Source organism: Erythrolamprus reginae, chromosome Z (assembly GCF_031021105.1).
Source record: "Erythrolamprus reginae isolate rEryReg1 chromosome Z, rEryReg1.hap1, whole genome shotgun sequence".
NCBI classification, from domain to species: Eukaryota; Metazoa; Chordata; class Lepidosauria; order Squamata; family Dipsadidae; genus Erythrolamprus; species Erythrolamprus reginae.
Window position 1 is genome coordinate 85,317,540 of NC_091963.1, and position 24,753 is coordinate 85,342,292.

General features: G+C 40.2%; 1 protein-coding gene across 7 annotated transcripts in view; it reads right to left on the minus strand.

Annotated features, from left to right (window-relative positions):
- Nucleotides 1-24,753, minus strand: part of DDC (dopa decarboxylase) — a 277,543-nt gene that overhangs the window by 65,642 nt on the left and 187,148 nt on the right. For all 7 annotated transcript variants that reach the window (XR_011556802.1, XM_070727177.1, XM_070727183.1 and 4 more), the window contains 2 exons: nucleotides 5,355-5,422; nucleotides 1,020-1,096 (listed from right to left, as the gene is read on the minus strand). Coding sequence is in view for 6 of the 7 variants with exons in the window: in XM_070727177.1 (XP_070583278.1) it covers nucleotides 1,020-1,096; nucleotides 5,355-5,422 (145 nt within the window). In the remaining variant the exon portion in view is untranslated. The remainder of the gene's footprint in view (nucleotides 1-1,019; nucleotides 1,097-5,354; nucleotides 5,423-24,753) is intronic.

Consider the following 24,753-nt stretch of genomic DNA (forward strand, 5'->3'; position numbering starts at 1 on the left):
AGAATACTTTTTTCCTTGTTTTCCTCCTCTAAAATCTAGGTGTGTCTTATACACTGGTGCGTCTTATACACCAAAATATATTGTAACTTTGTCATCCAAAAGGTAGAGGAGGAAATTTAGAAACCAGAGGGCTAGCTGTACTGGATTTAATTCTTACAAATAGGGATGAAATAATACAGGTGGTTGAAATTTTATGAACTTTAAGGGGAAGTGACAATATCATATTGGAATTCAATATATGGGTATGTCTAATGAAAAGAAAGACTACTGGTGATATAATAGCAGTGTTCCAATAGTTGAGGGGCTGCCACAAAAAAGAGGGTGCTATCTTTTTTCCCAAAACATCTGAAGGCAGAACAAGGGGCAATGGGTAGAAACGTATCAAAGATAAATGCAACCTAGAATTAAGGAGAAACATCATGACAGCAAGAACAATTAATCAATGGAATAGCTTGAGTCCAGAGGTTGTGGGTGCTGCATCACTGGAGGTTTTAAAGAAAAGATTGGACAATTATTTGTCAGACAGTGTAGGGCCTCCTTCTTGAGCAGGGGGTTGAACTAAAGTCCCTTCCAAGCCTGTTATTTTTCTAAATAAACATATTTCAGAAAGTTCAAAGCTTAGACAACAATTTTTACTAACTATATTAGGAAAAAAACTGCTTTAGTTTCAGGTTTTTGAGTACAGATTCTCCATTTTAAACTGAGTGTAAAACTCCATTTGGTGGAATCCACCATAGTCTAGCATGCTTTTCAAATCTTGACAATATGTCACACTGTCCATTCCTTTGATTATTAAAAAAGGAAATCATGAGTGCAAACTTCAACATTCAGTGACAATGCAATTCAGTACCTCTCTCAAAAATAATGTTCAGGTGAGAGAAATTGAACCAAAACAGTAGGGAAATATTCTGAATCCTGTTGCTCTTATTGTCTTAAATGACTTCATTATGCAGAAACTGGATCAAGATTATTTATATTAAGGAAAATTAAATCATTATTATTATTTAATGATACTTTACCGGATTCATCATGATCATGCTTCAAGTAAACAGGATCTATTTTAAAGGCACATGTTAAATCCAATCTCTTCTTCACCCTGTACAGATATTGAATATAGATGGTCACTGCTTTATTTAAAAGTTGGCCTATTTCAAAGAAAACTAGAAATGGAGATATAAATTTAAATCAATTCTGATTAATGAATGGATAAGTATTAACTAGAGATTAAACATTAATCTCTCATTAATTAAATAGGGTTGCCTTAAATAATTTCTGGGATCCTTTCCAAGTCTATAATTCTATAAAATAAAAAGAATTAACTGCAGAGTTAATAACAACCAGCCAAAATGGATTTGTCAGAAACAAATCATGCCAAACCAACTTCATTTCATTCTTCGACACAGTGACCAAATCAATTGACCAGAGAAACGCAGTGGACTTAATATAGCTAGACTTTAGCAAAGCATTCGACAAGATGAACCACAACCTACTAATCTCCAAAGTAAAGAAAAGTAGGATTGACAATAACACAACAAGATGGATTGAAAACTGGCTGACCAATCACACCCAATGAGTAGTCCTCAGTGGGACTATGTCCATATGGAAAGAGGTAGGCAGCAAGGTACCCCAGGGATCAGTCCCCAGTCCTAGCCCAGTATTCTTTAACATATTTATCAACAACCTAGGGAATAGGGGGGGGGGAATTAATTAAATTTGCAGATGACACCAAGCTGGCAGCAGTGGCCAACACCCCAGAAGATAGACTCAGGATACAGAAAGATCTAGACAGACTTGTACAGTGGGGCCCCCAAGAAACCAAAATGAAGTTCAATGTAGAGAAAAGTAAAATCCTGCACCTAGGTTAAAAAAACCCCCAAAACATACATACAAACTGGGTGAAACCACAATCACCATAAATGACTGTGAAAGGGATCTTGGAGTCCTTTGGATAACCAACTAAACATTATTATTATTATTATTATTATTATTATTATTATTATTATTATTATTATTTATTAGATTTGTATGCCACCCCTCTTCGTAGACTCGGGGCAGCTCACAACACAATAAACTGGGATAAACATATATCCATTGTAAGATAAAATACAGCAAATAGTATAAGGGCAGACTAGATGGACCATGAGGTCTTTTTCTGCCGTCAGTCTTCTATGTTTCTATGTTTCTATAAAACAGTTCATGAAAAATCTAAAATATTTTAAAAACCCCATTATTAAGCAAACATACATATAAACATACCATACATAAATTGTATAGGCCCGGGGGAGATATCACAATTCCCCCATGCCTGACAACAAAGGTGCGTTTTGAGGAGTTTACGAAAGGCAAGGAGGGTAGGGGCAGTTCTAATCTCTGGGGGGAGCTGGTTCCAGAGAGTTGGGGCTGCCACAGAGAAGGCTCTTCCCCTGGGGCCCGCCAACCAACATTGTTTAGTTGACGGGACCCGGAGAAGGCCCACTCTGTGGGACCTAATCGGTCGCTGGGATTCGTGCAGCAGAAGGCGGTCTCGGAGATATTCTGGTCCGATGCCATGAAGGGCTTTATAGGTCATAACCAACACTTTGAATTGTGACCAGAAATTGATCAGCAACCAATGCAGACTGCGGAGTGTTGTTGTAACATGGGCATACCTTGGGAAGCCCATGACTGCTCTCGCAGCTGCATTCTGCATGATCTGAAGTTTCCGAACACTTTTCAAAGGTAGCCCCATGTAGAGAGCATTACAGTAGTCAAACCTCAAGGTGATGAGGGCATCAGTGACTGTGAGCAGTGACACCCGGTCCAAATAGGGCCGCAACTGGTGCACCAGGCGAACCTGGGAAAACGCCCCCCTCGCCACAGCTGAAAGAAGGTTCTCTAATGTGAGCTGTGGATCGAGGAGGATCCCCAAGTTGCGGACCCTCTCCGAGGGGGTCAATAATTCCCCCCCCCAGGGTGATGGACGGACTGATGGAATTGTCCTTGGGAGGTAAAACCCACAGCCACTCCGTCTTATCAGGGTTGAGTTTGAATCTGTTGACACCCATCCAGGCCCCAACAGCCTCCAGACACCAGCACATCACTTCCACTGCTTCGTTGACTGGACATGGGGTGGAGATGTAAAGCTGGGTATCATCAGCATACTGATGATACCTCATCCCATGCCCTTGGATGATCTCACCCAGAGGTTTCATGCAGATATTGAATAGCAGGAGGGATAGGACTGACCCCTGAGGCACCCCACAACGGAGAGACATCGGGGTCGACCTCTGGCCCCCCACTAACACCGACTGCGACTGACTGGAGATGTAGGAGGAGAACCACTGAAGAACAGTGCCTCCCACTCCCAACCCCTCCAGCCGGCGCAGAAGGATACCATGGTCGATGGTATCGAAAGCCGCTGAGAGGTCAAGAAGCACCAGGACAGAGGATAAACCCCTGTCCCGGGCCTGCCAGAGATCATCCATCAATGCGACCAAAGCAGTTTCCGTACTGTAACCGGGCCTGAAACTCGACTGCTGGGGACCAAGGACCTTCCAAGGACCACTGGAGCTGGAGCGCCACCACCTTCTCAACAACCTTCCCCATAAAGGGAGGGTTGGAGACTGGACGATAGTTATTAAGTACGTCTGGGTCCAGGGAAGGCTTCTTGAGGAGGGGGCGCACAAGCACCTCTTGATAGGGTGTTGGAAAGGACCCCCTCCCCAAGGAAGCATTGACAATCTCCTGGACCCAGCTCCGTGTCACCTCCCTGCTGGCCGAAACCAGCCAGGAGGGACACGGATCCAGTAAGCAGGTGGCAGAACTCACAGCTCCAATGGCCTTGTCCACTTCATCAGGTGTCACCAGAACAAACTCTTCCCAGACAGGTGGACAGGTATGGGCCCCAGTCACCTCGACTGACTCGTTGTCAGTCGACTCTGTTTTCCAATTAGAGTCGAGGTCCACCCAGATCCAAGCGATTTTATCAGCGAAAAAAGTGTTAAAATCCTCGGCACTACTCTGTAAGGGCTCCCCAACTCCCCCCTGGTTAAGAAGGGAGCTGATCACCCTAAACAGAGCGGCCGGGCAGGATTCTGCTGACATGAGCCAGCAATGTGCAGCAGTGGCTTAAAAAGCCAACACAATCCTAAACTGCATGAACAGAAGGATACACTCCAAGATTAGAGAGGTAATAATACCACTCTATAATGCCCTGGTCAGACTGCACCTGGAGTATTGCATCCAGTTCTGGTCACAACACTTCAAAAGAGATATAGAGACTCTGAAAAGGGTGCAGAAAAGAGCAACTAATATGATAAGGGGACTAAAGACCAAGCCATACGAAGAGAGGTTGCAGGAACTGGACATGGATAGCCTAGTGAAAAGAAGGGCCTGGGGGGACATGATAGCAGTCTACAGGTACTTGAAGGGTTGCCACAGAGAGGAGAGGTTCACACTATTTTCCAGGGTACCAGAGGGCCAGAAAGGAACAACAGATGGAAGCTGACCAAGGAGAGATTCAACCTGGAGATAAGGAAGAACTTCCTGACGGTCAAAGCAATCAAACAGTGGATTGGCCTGCCAACTCTGTCAGAGCAATCAACCTGTGAACGCCCCAACTCTGGATGTTTTCAAGAGGAAATTGGACTGCCATCTGGCTGGGGAGGTGTGGGGTTTCCTGCTTGGGGTGAGGGTTGGACTTGATGGCCTGTAAGATCCCTTTCAACTCAAACAAACAAACAAACAAACAAACAAACGAAGAAAGAAGGAAAGAAAGAAAGAAAAAACAAACTAACTAACTAACTAGCAAATACTTTATAACATATATTTTACTTGCTTTCCTTTCAAATTTTAAGTGCATTCTGGGGATACAGTTAAACATCAAATACAATCTGAATTAACATAGTGAATGGAGGATTTCTGCAAAAAATATGTTATTCTATATGTACAAGGCATTATTTATCATGAATGAGCCAGAATTAAATGCATACTGTCTCATATTCTCTTGATTCCTTATGCCAATGGAAGCATATCAACAAATTGTGGAAATTATTTCTCGGGGGTTTTTAAAAAAATTATAATGTGGGCTTGCTTTTTTTTTTTTTAGGAAGAATAAGTCTGAATTAATGCAATTCTTTCTTAAGAAGAGGCAATTCGGGGATCTTGGACTACATTAAAACATAAGCAACTTGTTTTAAAATTTGTTGCATCACTTTTGGCCTAAGGACTTAAGCAGGTGCAATCAATAGGTAAGATCAGTAGAGTAAACCATAGTATTGGCACATAGATACTCTAATTAAGTCTGCCTCCCACCATATTAATTTAAAGAGAAATATAGTATATTACTGTTAGTAATTCTTGTATTTCCTTCTTACCACATAGTAGAACAATCAAAGTTGACCAGGAGCCACTTATGAGGGTTGAAGTTGAATGAATCTGCATACTATCAAAAAAGAAAACAGACCAAGTATTATGGGTTAACCTGAAATAGTTTCCAAAATGTCATTCTTTCAAATGTGATAAATAATGGTATGTTCGAAACCCTTTTTCAATTTCCAACTCAACCCACCTCAATGGGTGCTGCTGTGGGGAAAATAGGTGGAGGAAGGATTATTAGGTATGTTTATCATCTAGAGTTATGCATAAAAACAATGAAGACAGTAGTAATGATCTGCATTACCTACATAAAAGATTATCTGCATGTCTATTACCTACATGAATGGTCTGCATTACCTACTTTGTCTGTACTGTCTACATAAAGGACTTCTAGCAAGGGATAGGCTGTACCTCACAAAAAGGACTCCAAAAGCTCCTAATCCCCAGTTGAGTCATTATGAAATGACTCTAAAAGTGCCTGATCCCCAGCTGAGCCATCCCCAAACTCTTGAAATGGTATTAGGAGCCCAGCTGGTGGTGGAAGGACTCTGCAACCATTCCGAAACTCCAGCAATGCTGATACCAGCTGAGCCATCCTGAAGTGACTCTGAAAGCACCCGATCCCAGCTGAGCCATCCCGTAACTCTTGAAATGGCATTAGGAGCCCAGCCAGTGGCTAAATGACTCCAGAAGTGCCCGATCCCCAGCTGAGATTCTAGCAGCTCAAAGTAAAGTGTACTAATATAAACAAACAAATAAATAAATTAAGCTTATCAAGCCAGGAGCCCCTAAAACCAGCTGTAAAACCCCAATGCTCATTCCGGAGCCCCAAATCCCTGCTGGTCCTGATTCTCCCTGAACCCCCTTTCACACCTGAAGTTAGCCACCATTTAAAGAATCAGTCCAAATGGCTTCCCAGGGTAACAAAAGACCACTGACCCTGTTTGCATAAGAACCATCCCAAAGCCCTAGGGACTTAAAAGGAGATCAACTGAGAAATGAAGCTAAAGCCTCTTGACACTTTTACCTATCTTCTGCATTCCTACTCCAAGTGATTTCTACTCCTTTGTCAACCACTAGCTTCTCATCAACCATTCCAAACAAAAAATCAAAAACCTCCACATACAAATACCCCCAAAGGTAAGCTACCTCTACCATAGTTCCCTCTAAGCTGAGCAGTGAGCTCACTTAAAAATCATCATCAACTCAGAGTTTTCCAAACCTGCCTAGAAGCCGAGAGGGAAAGAGTGAGAGGGAAGGAGAGAGAGAGGAAGAGAGGAAGAGAGAGAAACAGATAGAAAAAAGAGAGGAAGGAAAAGAGAAAGAAAAAGAATGGGAGTAAGGAAGAGAGAAAGAAAATCAAAATCTAGTTTGAAACTAGCTCAACTATTTAAGTGCCATTTTGATATTGATAGAGTTGCCCTATTATGAGCTCACTGTTATAGACACACAGTACAGTATTTTATTTTGAAATTATCTGAGGCAAAACAGGGTGGGTTTTTTGTTTGTTTGTTTGTTTGTTTGTTTGTTTGTTTATTATTTCTGTGCCGCCCAGTCCAGAAGGGACTGCCGCTCAGACACTATACTTTTCCGCCCCCCCCCAAAAAAATTAGAGGGAACACTGCTACCAAAGATACTATTTGCTACAAATGCAACAAAACTACCTATGATATAGAAGAATGTAACAAATGTGAAATATGCCTAAATTAAGCCCACAACACCTTCCTGGAAATAAACAAAAACATAACCAAGCTCACAATTTTCTTCATTTTTGCCCAACATATCTACCCAAACTGAATCAGCTAATCACCATGTCTAATAAATTTCACAACCTTGAGTCAACCATATCTTCACACAAATAATATGGAAGCACATATTGAAGCAATTATAGAAGCATGTTTCACATCCCTAGACAATAAAATCACAGCACAGTCAAACATAAATTCAATAGACCTAAATCACACTACAATACAACAATGACTGCCTCAACCAATAGCCCATCATCCACTACCTCAACTATATGGTCAACCACATCAATCACCTCCTCATCAATCCACCAACCACCCAAACAACATATCCCTACTAATCAAAGACACCCTTGAAAGAGAACAAAAACGTAATAATGCCGTTCTATTTGGCCTGGAAGTCACTAACGAAACTGATGTTGATAAGATTTGCAATATCATTTCACCAGAATTCCCAATGGATGAAATCATTGAAGTGTCCAGAGAGGGCCCCGAGTTCAAATATAGAGATGGTTCGGCAGCCCTTCAATTTTGTAGAGTCGTTTGCAAACGTAAATTCATCAATACTATAAACTCCATTAACCGAAATGACTCCAACCCAAGGCCTGACTTATCCATATAACAACTAATGCAATCTTGTGAATTATGTGCAGTTTTCAAAAAAGGACAAACCAACCTACACATTGACTACCAAGCTGGCTGCATTAGAACCAAGACCCGCATCCCACCATCCAACTTTCCAACCTCCATCACCCAAAACCATCCTAACATACAATTCACCGTCAACCAAGAACAACCACCGTACACCACAACTCTCAAACAACCATCGCTCAAATCCATCCTAACTGCCTACCGACCTCCAACTAAAACCAACTCCCAATTAACCAAGACTAGGTATGCACGCCCTTATTCCCTCATCATCAACCATATCAACCACATTAAATGCAAACTAATAAACTCAAGAAGAATTGTTAACAAAACACATGAACTCATTCTCTTCTAAAACCCACCAAATTTGACATCATATTTATATGCGAAACATAGTTAAATTCAAACTCTCCCCAACTCCATTATCACAGTAAGTGACTATCACATTTATTGATCTGATCGCGAAACCTGTAGAGAAGGTGGAGTTACAATCTTCTATAAGAAATCACTGAACCTAAAGAAAGTCTAAGTTAAACAAGAACATTACCTTCCAGAAGCTATCATCACCAATTATCTAGGCCCTGGGCAATCAGGATTCAGGCCCAGCTATAGCAGGGAAACTGCTTTGGTCGCGTTGATGGATGATCTCTGGTGGGCCCGGGATAAGGGTTTATCCTCTGTCCTGGTGCTTCTTGATCTCTCAGCGGCTTTCGATACCATCGACCATGGTATCCTTCTGCACCGGCTGGAGGGGTTGGGAGTGGGAGGCACTGTTCTATAATGGTTCTCCTCCTACCTCTCCGGTCGGTCGCAGTCGGTGTTAGTGGGGGGTCAGAAGTTGACCTCTAGGTCTCTCCCATGTGGGGTGTCTCAGGGGATGGTCCTCTCCCCCCTGCTATTTAATATCTACATGAAACTGCTGGGTGAGATCATCCAAGGGCATGGGGTGAAGTATCATCAGTATGCTGATGATACCCAGTTATACATCTCCACCCCAGGTCCAATCGCTGAAGCAATGGAAGTGAGGTGCCAGGGCCTGGAAGCTATCAGGGTCTGGATGGGTGTCAACAGACTCCCAAGGACAATTCCATCTGTCTGTCCATTACCCTGGGGGGGAATTACTGACCCCCTTGGAGAGGGTCTGCAACGGCATCCTCCTCGATCCACAGCTAACAGAACACCATCCATCAGCTGTGGCAAGGAGGGTGTTTGCCCAGGTTCACCTGGTGCACCAGTTGTGGCCCTATTTGGACAGGGAGTCTCTGCTCACAGTCACTCATGCCCTCATCACCTCAAGGTTCAACTACTGCAATGCTCTCTACATGGAGCTACCTTTGAAGAGTGTTCGGAAACTTCAGATCATGCAGAATGCGGCCACGAGAGCTATCATGGGCTTCGCCAGATATGCTCATGTTGTGTCAACACTCCACAGCTTGCACTGGCTGCCGATCAGTTTCCTGTCACAATTCAAAGTGTTGGTAATGACCTATAAAGCCCTACGTGGTATCAGACCAAAATACTACGAGACCGCTTGCTGCCACATGAATCCCAGTGGCCGATTAGGTCCCACAGTTGGCCTTCTCCAGATCCTGTCAACTAAACAATGCCATCTGGCAGGACTCAGGGGAAGAGCCTTCTCTTTGGCAGCCACGGCCCTTTGGAATCAACTCCCCCCGGAGATTCGAACTGCCCTTACCCTCCTCGCTAATAATGGTGCAACAATGGTTCCCCATTGCATTGGGATATGCGAAGTTGGCATTTTATGGTCCATGGTGGCCAAGTAATCCTGGCTGGGAAGTGGACCTCCCCCCTGGTCCTAGAATGACACCCAAGGTGTGTAGGGCTTATCTTGGTGTACCTCAACGAGGTATGCTGGGTTGTCAAAGGGCATAGGTTAAGTGAGGGAAGGTGGACGATTTAAGGAGTTGGTGACAGGAAGTAGGGGGGGACCCCCCAGTTTTAGATCACACCCCTGAAGTTTGGGGTGCATGGGCAGCCCTCACGGGAGGACATCTTTTGGTATAATACCGGAACCTGGCTGTTAAGTGACCCCTGGTCCTAGAATGAGGTAGGGAGCTGGTGATGTGAAATAGGGGGGACCCCCGGTTTTGGATAGTACCGCCGAGGCTCGGGGCATATGTGGGAGGCCCTCACAAGAGAACATCTTCTGGCATATTACCAAAACCTGGCTGTTAAGTGGGGTCCCCCAGAGTTTTTGGAGTATGGCGCCCCGAGGTGTGGGGGCTTAGGTTGGCATCCCTCAGGGGATGACACCGCATGGCCCAAGGTGGGCAGATGGCTACAGACGAACATATCGAGTCAAACTGGCAATACTGGGGGGACGGTTCAGAATAACACCCACCTGATGTACAGGATGTGCATTGGCCCAATGTGGTCTGTGCGAAGAGGGAGCACCCTGTGGTCCATGGTTGAACATTGGCACCTTCATGTTTGAGTTTGGGCGGCACCCTGTCTTTCAGACTGGCAGAGGTACCTGCCTTGGGGCTCACCCACCACATGCCTAGAGATGACAACCTGGGTGGGTGAGCCTCCCCACATGCATGGGCATGGCAGAGAGCAAGGGAGAGTCAAGTTCAAGTCCAAGTTCAAGGTTAAGGGGACCCTCCCTTGCTCATCAGGGGGCTTTCACCCTATAGTTGGGTCCTTTGAGAGGTGGGATAGGTCTAGAGTCCTTGAGTTTGTTGTTGACAAAATTGTAGAAGGCTTGATTAGATTTGGTGCATAGGAGGTTTTCCTCTTGTTTGCTGTGGTAGTTGAGACATTCTGCTTTAATTTGGTTGCATATGCTTTTATAACAGCTGGCTACTTGTCCTTTTTTGTTTTTCCACCAGAGGAATTTTTTCTTTGTTTGTAATTTTCTTATTGATATGGGAAGGTTATTTTTCTTGTTTGAGGTCAATGTTAGTGGTACGTGAAGTCTGATAATTATTTTCATTTCGAGCAGGAATGTGTTGTAGAGGTCATCAGTAGAGTTGCAGTTAGAGAATATAGTTTGCCAGTTTAATGTTGGGAGATGGGCTTCAATGTGCTCATAGGTCACTTTTTTGAAATTGAATTTCGGTGTCATATTATTTGGGTGGATCTTAGTGTGGCTTAGGTTGAGATTGAAGTTTATCATGCTGTGGTCACTGTTGGAAAATGGTTCTTTTATTTGTAAACCATATATTGCACATTTGCTATTGCAGAAGATGAGATCCAGACAATTATCTAGTCTAGTATTGTTAGTTACTAGTTGGTCAAGTCCCAGGCTGGTGACAGTGTTATGTGTGGTAGAATAGGTAGGTTCTGTGCTGCATTCATTTAGGGGTCCAGTTAATGTGTGGCAGGTTGAGGTCTCTGAGGAAGATAATGGGGTGTGGGCAGTGGGTAGCCCACGTTAGTAGTGAGGATAATTTGTTTGCATGTGTGATGTCATAGTCTGGAGTTCTGTACCAGAGTAAGAAGTGAATTGCGGTATTTAGGGATAGATCACAGACAATAGTTTCAGGGAGCGATAGATCTTGTGCAACTTTGATGTTTTTTAGATTTAGAGATTTTTTGTAAAAAAAAAATAGCTCCCCTGCCTCCCCTGCGGGATTCACAGTCAGAATAAGACACAAGATAGTTCCTTGCTATAATAATTGAGTCAGGGTAGGATACATTGAGCCATGTTTCACAGACAAAGATAATATCAAAGACTGAGGAGTCAAGAAGAAGGAGGAATTCAGACATCTTGTTGATTATACTTCTGGCATTTAATATTTTGCATTTGAGATTAGTTTTGTGTTGGGAGTAGGGTTTGGATTTGTTAGAGGTAGTAAGGGGCGCGCTTTCCTAGTCTTTGTTTGTGGTGTTTGGGATGCCATTTTGTTGTTGTTGTTGTGTGGCTAGTTGGTAGGTATCAGTTTGTTGATGTGGGATGGTCAGTTGGGAGGTATTGGCTGGTTGATAAGAATAGTTAGACTGGAAGATGTAGGGAGGGTTGTGGGTCATAGATTTAATGCATTCAGTGTGGTAGTCTAAGTATAGGTTTGTTTCACCCAAGTCAAGGCGTCTCTTTAATTCTGCCCTTAGTTCACGGAATCGGATGCGTTGAAGGAGCGAAAGGTATGGTCAGGATCTAAGTTTCTTGTAACTGATGTTGTTTCTGGCTAATAGGTTAATGGTCTTGATGAAAAGCTGTTTTGTAGGTTCATTTTTGCAGACCACTCTGCAAAAATGTGGTGCCACCGAGCCATCACTGAACTTATGCTCTGGTCCATTTCTGGAGACTTCTAATATATCTTCAGGGGAGATTCAGTTTGAGAGTGTTGTTGGTGGATAATGTTCTGTATTTTTGTTATATCAGGTTCACCATTTTCTTCAAGGCTGAATAGGATGGCTTTCCGGCGTTTATGTTCATGCTCCATTGCATCTTTGACAAGAGTGGGAATGTCTGGGGAAGATTTGGACTGTCTTTGTATAATGGGTGGTGGTTGAGGTGAGCTTGTTAGGGTGTAGTCAGGTGGAGGTGGAGTGGTAGAGGGGATAAGATTTGGAGGTTTTGCATTTAACAGCACTTGGATGTTTTTTTTCAAAGTGGGGAACAAACAAGATGAACATCACATACTAGTACAATTGGGCAAGTATGATATAGTTGCTGTTATGTACTGACAGTTTGTACATGGTTTCACTAAGGTCCAGTATTTGAGCAGGATAATGCTCAAACACTATTGGTTGTATAAATGGGCTAGTACAATTTGCTGCTTGTCTTGAGCTGTTACTGAGTAAAGAGCTATTCTGAAGTCTGTCTCCTATCATCATTGCCACAACTTAGCAGTTGCCATTACCAAAACTTAGTGGGATGAAACTAATGGCATAAATGTACTGGTGGAAGGATACAAACTATTCAAAAGAAACAGATCTTACAAAAGAGGGGTTAGCAGAGGGGTTATTTTTTAAAAATACTACCAGTATATCTACAGAATGCATATGGGTCAATATTAAAGAAAAAAAGAATGGCATTGCCATACATTTATACTACAGAACCAAGCAGAAGAAATACAATAAACTCTTTGCTAACCAGTTAACAAATGTATGGCTGAAACATACCACAGTAGCAATGGGGGACTTTACCCTGACATCAACTGGGAGATAAATGCTGCATCAAGTGGAAGTTTGAACAGGTTCCTGACCAACCTAGCTACACTTTTGTCATCCCAAAGATAGAGGAAAATACTAGAGAATGAGATATACTGGACTTAATTCTTACTAACAGAGATGAAGTGATTGGGGGGAGGGGGTGGAATAGGGTTTGCCAGAGGAGAAAGGAGAAAACAACTTTGAATTTTTTTATTGGAAAAGCCCAGTCCAGTTTAAATCACAGAAAATGAAAAATAAGAAATTCAAGAAGGAACCTGCATAGTTATCCAAATAATTCTTTCAGAAACTGAAAGTCAAAGATAAGTACAAAAAAGGAAAGAAGACATATAACTAGGGCAGTATACCAACAAGTAGCTCAAATATTCAAATATAAAGTCAGAAAAGCTACAGCTCAGAATGAAGTAAGACTTATAACAAATGTCAAATAATTTTTTTAAAGTTTCTTTCAATGTATATATAAAAGGGGGGGGGGACATTGACCTTACCTGGTACACTTCTTCTCATAGACATGGAGCTATCATCATGATGGGTTAACCTTGTCCATCAGCCAATGAGGACCAAGTCTATTTAATATTAATTCTGCCTCTGTCTCCATAGCCCACTTTCAATGAAGATGAAACACAGATTCAAAGTGTGGTCAGCAGAAGGGTGTGCAGTTGGAAATTTGGAAGAAATGTCACTCTGCAAGAAGTTAGTTCATTCAATGAACTCAGAATTGAAAGCTGAAGAAAAACAAGCTTTCCAACAGGACCTTAAGCCCTCAGTTATCTCAGTGCCCTTGAAATAAATGTGGAGGGCTCTCCTCAATTTGAGGGTGTGCCAGTTGTGTTCCAGGGATCTGGGAGGATGTGGGCAAAAACTAGGTAATATAATCTCTCGGGCCTGATGATACCATGAATTTATTTTAGAGATAAAGGTTGGATCCAGATGGAGCACTACCTGATCGGTATGAAAAATGCAAAGGTCCTTGCAATTGGAAAGGACCACTATCTCCAAGATCTACCTGGCTGAGATGATAGCCACCAGGAAGGCCATTTTAAAGGACAGAAAACTGAGGGTGGAGGAGTGGAGTGGTTCATAAGGTGCCCCATAAGAGAATTCAGGACTTTCATCAGGTCCCAGGTGGGGAACTCTCTGGTGAACTCTCTTCTCTTTGGAAACTCTCTTCTCTCTGATGGCAAAAAAATCAACTAATGGAGAGCTAAATTTGATGGACAATTGGAGGAAGATGTCCAGGTGAAGCTGCCACTCTGTTTGACTTAGGGTTGAGCAGCTCAGCCAATCCTCCCAGACATTGACCAACTCTGAGATATGCTCTGCCATTATTGAAATGAGATGTTGTTCTGCCCAACTGCCTAGAATCTTGGTCTCTCAGTGCACGTGATCAGGTGCCCCCCTGCCAGTTGATATGGGCTTTGGCCGTGATGTTGTCAGTAAGAATTAGGACATGTGTCCCTGCTGTCAGTGTTTGCAGCTCCTGGAAGGCAGGAGACATGTCATGCAGCTCCATCTGGTTGATGCTAAGTATCGCCTCCAGAGCTGACCAATGACCTTTGACCATGGCTGTCAAGGTGTGGGCCTCCAACCCAAGAGACTGGTGTCTGTCTGGGAGGTTCATGGAACAAGCTGCCCTGACCAGAGATTTCCACCATAGGAAAAAATAACAGACCCCTGGGGGAACTAGGATGCTAGCTGGAGAGGAATCTCAACCCGATTTCTGGAAAGATAAGATTCTCTTTGCAAGTCTCTCAAGTGTAGGTGGACCCATACTGATACATTAAATTAATTTGCCCAGAAACATAGAAAGTAGGTGCAGAGGGACACTGCGCTTCTGGAGGACAGAGGACACCAGTTCACGAATGCTGTCCTGATGCTCCTGAGAGAGGAACTGCACTGCAGAGAGTCAACAATGGCAACCAGATGGGTAAGATGGGTAGAAGGGGAGGTTAAGGGAGAATCTGTGGTGTTTAAGGATGTCAATAATTACCTGGATGTCATGCAAGGCTTGCTGAATGGAGGAAGCCAAAATTAGGATATCAACTAGGTAACAGTGGACACACACAAGAAGGCCTCTGGGGTGGGCTGCTAAGGCCGTCAGCACCTTGGTGAAAACTCTAGGGACCAAGGAAAGTCCAAAGGGCAGAACCCAATATTGGTAATGGGTGTCTCCATAGCAGAACCAGAGGTACTGCTGGTGTAATGGAAGGATGGGAACATGGGGGTAAGCCTCCATTAAATCGATAGAAGCAAGGAGGGTCCCCCCTCTTAACGCACATCAAGATAGATTGAAGTGAGTGCATCTTGAACTGTCTGTATCTAATATAATGGTTCAGCCTTTTGAGGCCAAGAATGGCTCCCAACCCTCCCAAAGATTTTGGAACCAGAAACAAAATTGAGTAGAACCCTTGCCCGATTTGGTCCTCAGAAACCTGCCGGCTGACGCTCGATCGCACCGGGTAGGTGAAGACATCGCTCCGTCTTCGCTACACCTTTTCCCTGCTGCAGGGCGCGAATTTGCGCTCTGTCTGAGCCCGGAGGGCTCGACACAGAACAGGGGGGTCTCCCAGATCCCTCGGAGCAGATCGCCACTGCTCCAGAGGGTAGGGAAAGCCCCGCAGCTGTACCATGGAGAACCGCATCCCAGCGGCTGCAGGAACGCGGCCATAGCGATCAGTCCTACGAAGGAAGTCAAGAGAATTTTAAGAAGTCTACAAAAACACAGATCAGCAGGAAAAAGAAAAGCAAAGCACCTACAAGGTAATCTTATGGTATTTAATGTTCGAAAAGTGAAAAGTGAAGATATTGAAAGTAAAAGGCGAACTTTAAATAAAGTTTACATCTCGGAGTGAAATCCATCCACAAAAGAAAAGAACGGCTGGATCTACTTTCCTTTGTTAAACTGCTTCTTTTGGAAGGAAAAAAAGTGACAATTTTATATTTTGTATTCTATATTTTACATTTGGATATTATATAGTGTTTTGAACTTTCAAATTTTTTTAAACATTGGGATTAATAAATAATTGGGTGAATTTTTTAATTGGATTAATTTAGAATAAACTGTGACAAATGATCTAAAAATTCCCTTTCAATGAATTTTACAGCGTTGTAACAAACGTTACAGCGTTTTGAACCTTTTTTACCTTTTTTAAAATTTGGATTACGTTTATAATAGAAAGAATAAAGAAGAAAGAGAACTGTAATAACTTTGGAGGTATTCATTAAAGGAATATTTTCTTTGATACCAGGACGTAAGGATCAAAAAAAAAAAAAGATGGACTAGATTTTTTTCCGCCTTAACTTTACTTTGGATTTTATACTGTTGGATTTTTATACAGCAATATAACTGCTCTATATAATTTTCTTTGCTTGGATCTTTTTGTGAAATTTGGACTTTGACTTTATTTTTGGACTTAGTTTTCTTTTCCTTAGTTGCTTAATAAGAGACTGAGAATCAAGACTGAACACCCTTGAAAAAATTTAAAACTTGCCTCTTTTCGTCTCTTTCCTATTTTTTTATTTAGAAAACATTTTTACATTTTTATATTTTTACTCCTTTTTGATATTTGGATATTGTTGTGGTTAGCTCTGGCCCTGCTCCTGCCCCAAGGACTGTGGATGTGGGGGGAGACATCCACATGCTGCAGGCCTGTTTTGCCCCTGGTGAAATCTGATGATGAAGGCTCCTCTGAGAAAGAAGACATGAGTGACAGGGAGGAGGAGAGTGTGGCAGACAGCTTAGAAGGAGATCAATTATCTAGCTCCTCCTTGGATTCAGAACAAGAGTTAATTATACAGCCACGTATGAGGGGAGCGATGCATAGGCAACAACAACTGAGAGATTATTATCAAAGAAAATGAGGCCACCTATGGTTGGGTGGGGCTGTGGTAATTAGCAGCCTGTGGGTTTGGCCATTGTGGAGGATTATCTGATCGTTGTGTTTCATGACTGCTTTGCTGACTTTGATCTTTGTGTGCTGATTTTTCCCCACTTTGAAACTAACCCAGAGCAAAGTGTATTTCACTTTGTGAAAGAAGAAGGACTATGAATTGCCTCACAGCTGCAAGCTAAGTATCACAGAACTGATAAGGGACTTGTACAAATTACCAATTTGTTTGGAGACAAGTGCTCTTTGCTATACAAAAAGAGTGCTCTGTTTATTTGCATTTTCGGTATAAAGAGCATTGTTTTGAATTTTCAAACGTGTGTGTGTCTGAAATTGTATCTGTGCATTTTTGGGAGGATTCTACTAGAGAGCTCGACAGAACAGGATATATTGATTTTTTTCTTTTTTTTCTTCTTTTGATATAATAAATTTTTAATTTTTTTATTTTCTTTCCCTTCTTATATTTTTTTCCTTTTTTCCTTTTTTATATTTCTTTGGACTATCTTATTTTTTAAATTTTTCTTTTTTTCTATTAAATTAAATTAGATACATAAAATGTGCTAGAATTTTGTTTTTCCCCTTTCTATACCCGGTGTACTTCCCCTGGCTTTAACAAACATAGTATATTGCCCAAGTAAATATTTTTTTTTCTTATTAAAATCCCTTCTCTTTGTTATTTCTACTATTTTTCAACTTTTCTTTTCCATTTTTATTCATTCTGACCTCTTTCATTGGTTAAATATATAATATATATTTTATATATTTCCCCCTTTTTTGTATTTTCCATTTTTCATACTTTTATTAAATTGAGTTTTCTTTTTAACTGTTTAAAATAACTATTTCAATTATAAAGTATAGGAAATTTTATTAAGAAATTGTATAATAAACTGTAAACTTTTGAGATATGAAAGGTTCCTAGAGGGCACAAAGTGTGACCTCGGTGAAAACAACAACAACCTGAAAACAAACATCTACGCCAACTCCAACCCCAACTCCCATGCCTAAAGTATCTCCAACATCATCCCCATTACAACAAAGGACAATAACAACAATGTTAGCTAAGGAAAAAGAAAAGGAAAAAGAAAAGCCACCTGCAGAACTAAACTTCCAATCTATTCAAGATACACTAGCAGGTATACAAGATTTTATGCCGAAAACGCAAACACAGACAAAAATTCAATTAGAAACAAATAAAGAGGAAGTGAAAAATATTTTGAAGAAATGAAACAAGAGATGAAAAATGAAATGGGCACTTTGAAAACAGAGATTAAGAAGGAGATTGGTGAACTTAAAAATGAAATTGGTGAAGTCAAAGGGAGCATGAATGAGATGGATTTAAATATGAAAGTAATACAACAAAATTTATAAGAAAATGAAAAAAGAATAAAAGCAACAGAAGAAAAAGTTCAGGACATGGGACAAAAGGTAGAAGAATATGAAGAACATAATTATGCGGCTTGCAGAAGCTTTGATGAAGCAATAACCAACCTTGAACTTCAATCTGCATCACATGGCTTGAGATTTCAAAATATAGAGGAAGAAAGAGATGGAGATTTAGCCGCAAAAATGGCAGAGATAATAGGTGAAATCTTACAAGCGGACCCACAAGAATTGATAAGAGAAATAGATGAAGTCTACAGAGTCCAAACAGGATATGTAAGACAGCACAATTTACCAAGAGAAGTCCACATTAAGTTTGCAAGAAGAATAATTAAAGATGACATCTTAAACAGGTGAGAAATCAGACTTGGAAGCACAAAGGGAAAGACATCGTGATTCTTAAACAAGTTCCAAAGAGGGTAAGAGAAAGCAGAAGAGAGTACTACTTCCTTACAAGTGTCTTAATCAAAAAGAAGATTGTTTTTCGATGTTGGTACCAGAAGGCCTTACCCTGACCTGGAAAGCAATGAAAATTAAGATAGAGAATGTGGACCAAGCAAGAGCTTTTTTGCACAAAGTGGATTGGACAAGATTGATCAATTATAGATAGAACTCAAGGGCAAAGAAGAAGAAAGATGGGCCACCAGCAAGGAAAGGGGAGAAACACAAGATGTTAAAAAGAAACAACTACAAGTTCAACAAGAAATAGTCTTAGATAGTAGACAACATGAACCGAAAGAAACCAAAAAATATTACAAATAAAAATGTCACATGACTTGAAAATCTTTTCAGTCAATGTTAACGGTTTGAATAATCCTAAGAAAAAAAATTAAATATTGACTAAACTCAGAAAACAAAAAGCACAAATAAACATTCTACAAGAAGTTCACATCAAAAAATCAAAGAGAAGCCTTCTTAATAATTCAAAACTGGGGAAACTATATTCTAGTTTGGCAAATCAAAAGAAAATAGGAGTAGCAATGTATATTGATGAAATAATTGAATCTAAACAAATATATAGTGATAGTGAAGGCAGAATTTTAATGGTACAATTAGTTTTAGAAACAAAACCTCTCATAATTGTTTCAATTTATGCACCAAATGACAACCAAAAACAATTTTATAAAGATTTGCATGACAAAATAACCAACTATCAATAGAAAATATGATAATAATAGGATATTTCAATGTGATCTCAGATAATCAAATGGATTATACGGGGGGGGGGGAAGAAAAGAAAAAAAAGGTAATTTTACCTGCAACATTTTGGAAAATGAGTACAGAATTATTATTAAAAGACATATGGCATGAATATCACACACATAATAAACAATATACTTTTTATTCTAACCCACATAAAACTTGATCTAGGATTGACATGGCTTGGGCCGCAGCTCACATAATGGAAAAGATCAGAGATATCAAGATTGAAACTAATAGCTCGGCAGATCATAATCTGTTAGTGATATATTGGAAAGGTAAAAGAAAAGTAAATAACTGGTCGATGAATAGAAATATAGTAAATGACCCTGACTATAAAAAATGGATAGAGAAAAAATTAGAGGCTTTTAAAAAATAAATAAAAATAATGACACTACCTCACAAAACCTTAGGGATACAACAAAGGCATACATACCTGGGTTAACAATTTCTTATATGGCGGGGAAAAAATAAAGAGAAGAAGTTACAACACCAAGAGCTAGAGGATGAACTGAAAAAATTAGAATTAGAAATGCAAAAAGATGAATATGATGATAAAGTTAAAAATCAGAGAGAAGTATTAAAACACAAACTAAGGTTGATAGAACAAGAATCAATGGTAGAACAAATAAAAAGAGCAAAATAGGACTATTTTGAACATGCAAACATACCAGGAAGATGGCTAGCATACAAACTTAGGAAAGAGAGAGAAAACAAAATTATTAAAAAATTAATAGATAGTAAAGGTGTAATAAGGCATAGAACAGATGAAAAAAAGGAAATAGCACTAGAATTTTATGGGAAATTATATGGGAAAGAAGAAATAAAAGAATATTTAATTTTTGATTATTTAATGACTATAGACCTACCAGTATTGATGGAAGTTCAAAAACAAAGATTAAATAAACCTATCACAGAAATAGAATTATGACAATCTATTAAAAATCAGAAAAATAATAAAGCGACTGGTCCAGATGCGATACCAGCAGAATTTTATAAGTTAGATATTGAAATACTTTTTAAAAAATATGTTAGAAATATATAATCAAATAGCAGCAGATGGTAAATTACCAAAAACATGGACAGAAACCTTAATAACTTTAATACATAAAGTGGGAACTGAGAAGGAAAGAATTGAAAACTATAGGCCAATATCATTGTTAAATGTAGATTATAAAATTTTTATATCAATTTTTGCAATTAGGTTTAAAAATATTATAAATGGAATGATACATGAAGACCAAAACGGATTTTTACCAGGAAGACAAATTAAAAACAATTTAAGAACAATAATAAATACCCTAGAATATTATGAACAACATCCTGAAAAACAAATGTCACTTATATTTTTAAATGCTAAAAAAGTGTTTGATAATGTAGACTGGAACTTTATGAAAATACAATTAAATAAGATGGAGGTAGGAACCAATTTTTTTAATATAATAGATGCTATATATTCTGAACAATCAGCTAGAATTATTTTATTTATTAAAATAGTGAACAAACAGAAAAATTAGAAATACAAAGAGGAGTGAGACAAGGATGTCCAATATCACCACTATTATTTATTTTAACATTAGAAGTTTTATTGATAAAAATAAGAGCAGAAAAGGAAATAAAAGGGTTGAAGATTAAAAAAGAAACATACAAAGTTCAAGCTTTCGCAGATGATGTAGTTTTTATTATAGAAGATTTTTCAACATCAATTTTAAGGTTAATAGATATTATAGAAGAATATGGAAAAGTTGCAGGTTTGAAAATTAATAAAGAAAAGATACAGATATTAACAAAAAATATGAGAAGGAGGAGTCACAGAGAAAACATCTAGAAAATTTAACAAATATGAAAGTTACAAAAAAGGTGAAATATTTAGGTATGTGGGTTACCTCCAAAGCTATATCTTTAAAAAATGATAATTACATAAAACGCTTAGGACAGATTAAAAAGGACCTAGAGATATGGAATAATTTGCAATTATCCCTAGTAAGAAGAATTTCCACAATTAAAATGAATATCCTCCCTAAAGTATTATTTATTTTTCAAGTTATCCCAATTAATCCTGGGCCAAAATTTTTTACAGAATTAAATAGTATTACAAAAAAATTCATATGGCAAGGTAAGAAACCAAGAATAAAACAAAATTCATTACAAGATCGTAAAGAAAGAGAAGGCCTAGGCCTCCCAAAATGGAAGTTATACTTATACTTACGCTTTAACATGGATAAAAGAATGGTTAACTCTTGAAAATCGAAGATTACTTACCGTATATACTCGAGTATAAGCCGACCCGAGTATAAGCCGAGGCACCAATTTTTGCCACAAAAACTGGGAAAACGTATTGACCCGAGTATAAGCCGAGGTTAGAAAATGCAGTGGCTACTGGTAACTTATAAAAATGGAAAACAATAAAATTACATTGAGACATGTTTTAGAATATTTATTTTAAAGAAAATCAGTAAACTAGCTCTGTAAATTTTAAAGAGGGTAAACAAATTAACAATATTAACAATAAATTAAAAAGTAAAAAAAGTAGCTCGATCAGCAACAAAGCTAAAACCTAAGAGTTAAAATTCTTCAAAACTGGATTCCTTCTCATCATTAATTGGATTTACATTATTGTTCTTTTTTTATATATGCTGTGAGCCACCCTGAGTCCTTGGAGAGGGATGGCATACAAATCCAATTAAATAAATAAACAAACAAACAAACAAACAAACAAACAAACAAACAAGTGTATCCAAGGAAGAGCTTCAGCATTAGCTGCTGTGAGGTTATCAGCTCACAGATAGATAGATAGATAGATAGATAGATAGATAGATAGATAGATAGATAGATAGATAGATACAGACAGATAGACAGACAGACAGACAGACAGACAGAAAAATAGACAGACAGACAGAAAAATAGATAGATAGATAGAAATATATACAGACAGACAGATAGATAGATAGATAGATAGATAGATAGATAGATAGATAGATAGATAGGTAGATAGAAAAATAGATAGATAGAAAAATAGATAGATAGAAAGATAGATAGAAAGAAAGATAGATAGAGATAGATAGAAAGATAGACAGACAGACAGACAGACAGACAGACAGAAAAATAGATAGATAGATAGATAGATAGATAGATAGATAGATAGATAGATAGATAGATAGATAGGGAGACAGACAGACTAGCGAGACAAACAAAACTTGCTAAACACAGACAGTTCTTGTGGTTTTGTATCCTAAATATGCAGGTCCTATTTAGAATCAAACTCATTTTTAAAATATGTAAAATGCTTCCCCTCATACTTGTTAATTGAAACTTATTATTAATTATTATTTGGATTTGTATGCCGCCCCTCTCCGAAGACTCGCTCTCAAACCCACTTTATAAAAGGCAACTTTTAAAGATCCACAAACACACTTTAGGAATTCCTGTCTAGCTCTGCCTCATAAACACATTATTAGATCCTATCCAAGCAAGGACAGCAACTACCACAAAATACCATTTTTTAAACAGTTTAAATCCTTTCAAAGGAGGGGGAGGAGAATCAGACAGCAGGGGGCCTTTTTAATTCAACTAAGAGAGCAAGGAATAGTTAAACTTGTTGATACTCACACTGAGGGAGTAAAAAAAACCTCCTGGTTTCAACGAGGAGAAAAAGAGGCATTTTGGCTACACAACCATTCCTTCAAAGAAGTAGCTGGCATTTTTCACGGGGTGGGGGGGAGAGGGGGCATACACACACACACACACACGCTCGCCCTCTAAAATTCATCCTCCCCCTTTTTCTTTGTTGCCTTGGCTTCCCTTTCATTCACACGCCCCACCCCCACATCCTGCCGACACACACGGAGGGAGAGAGGAGTAAAAAAAAACATCTCCCGGTTTCAGCAAGGGAAAAAGGAGGCTACACACCCACTCCTTCAAAGTAGCAGGCATTCTTCGCAGGATGGACGGGTGCACACACAAACACACACACACACACACAACCTCACCAGCTTCGCATTGTCTGTTCCTCTCTCGCACGCCGTCGGAGCAGTTGGCTGGCAACTTTGCTGGACCCGGAGAAGGGAAGGCAACTGCAAGACGCCGACAGGAGCTCCAAGAGGGAAGTAAAAGAGGGCTCCGAGTGACGCGGCTGTGGGAAGGATGGGGCAGTTGCCTTCCCTTCCCCGGGTCCAGGAAAGTTGCCAGCCAACTGCTCCGACGGCGTGCGAGAGGGGAAAAGACAATGGGAAGTCGGGGGGGGATTCCTGCTTCATGAGTCCCCCCCCTGACCTCACCACCTTCGCATTGTCTGTTCCTCTCTCGCACGCCGTCGGAGCAGTTGGCTGGCAACTTTGCTGGACCCGGAGAAGGGAAGGCAGCTGCAAGACGCCGACAGGAGCTCCAAGAGGGAAGTAAAAGAGGGCTCCGAGTGACGCGGCTGTGGGAAGGGTGGGGCAGTTGCCTTCCCTTGCCCCGGGTCCAGGAAAGTTGCCAGCCAACTGCTCCGACGGCGTGCGAGAGGGGAAAAGACGATGAGGTGGGGGGGGATTCCTGCTTCACGAGTCCCCCCGCCCCGACCTCACCAGCTTCCCATCGTCTTTTCCCCTCTTGCAGTTGGCTGGCATCTTTGCTAGAGCCGGGGAGAGGAGGCAACTTCCCCACTCTTGCCACAGCCGCTTTGGTTGGAGCGCCCTTTGCCGCCGCACTTCGCCCTTTCCCACACCCGCCCAAGCCAGGAATGTCTGCCGGGCTCCCGCTGTGCGCCCTCTTGTGGTGATTCGGCGCCCTCTTGTGGTGACCTGAGTATAAGCCGAGGTCGGGTTTTTCAGCCCATTTTTGGGGCTGAAAAACTCGGCTTATACTCGAGTATATACGGTAACTTAGAAGGCCATGATTTAATGTTAGGCTGGCATGCCTTTATATGGTATGAAAAGTTGAAAACCCACTCATATTTTAAAAGTAATATTATTAGAAAAGCATTGATAGACATTTGGAATAAAATAAAGTCTCTGGAGAGGGGCGGCATACAAATCCAATAAATAAAATAAATAAAGAAAAACCATTTTTTAGTAGTGCCAAATGGATTTCACCAATTGAGGCCATTTCACACCCAAACCTTTTAAAAGACAGAAAGATATGGAAATATAGACATTTATGGGATAATCAATTAAAATTGAGAACTAAACAAGAACTACAAGAGATAGGTGTTGACCTAGATTGGTGGCAGTATGTGCAGATTAACTCTAGATATCAAAAGAATATTAAAACTTATATTTTTAAAAAAGAAAATAATATATTGGGCAAATTGTTGACTCAAAATCAAGGGAAATTAATTGGAAAGGTATATAAATAGTTAAAAAACTATAGAACGATAGGTTGGATATTGAAAGATAATATGATCAGTTGGTGCAAAAATT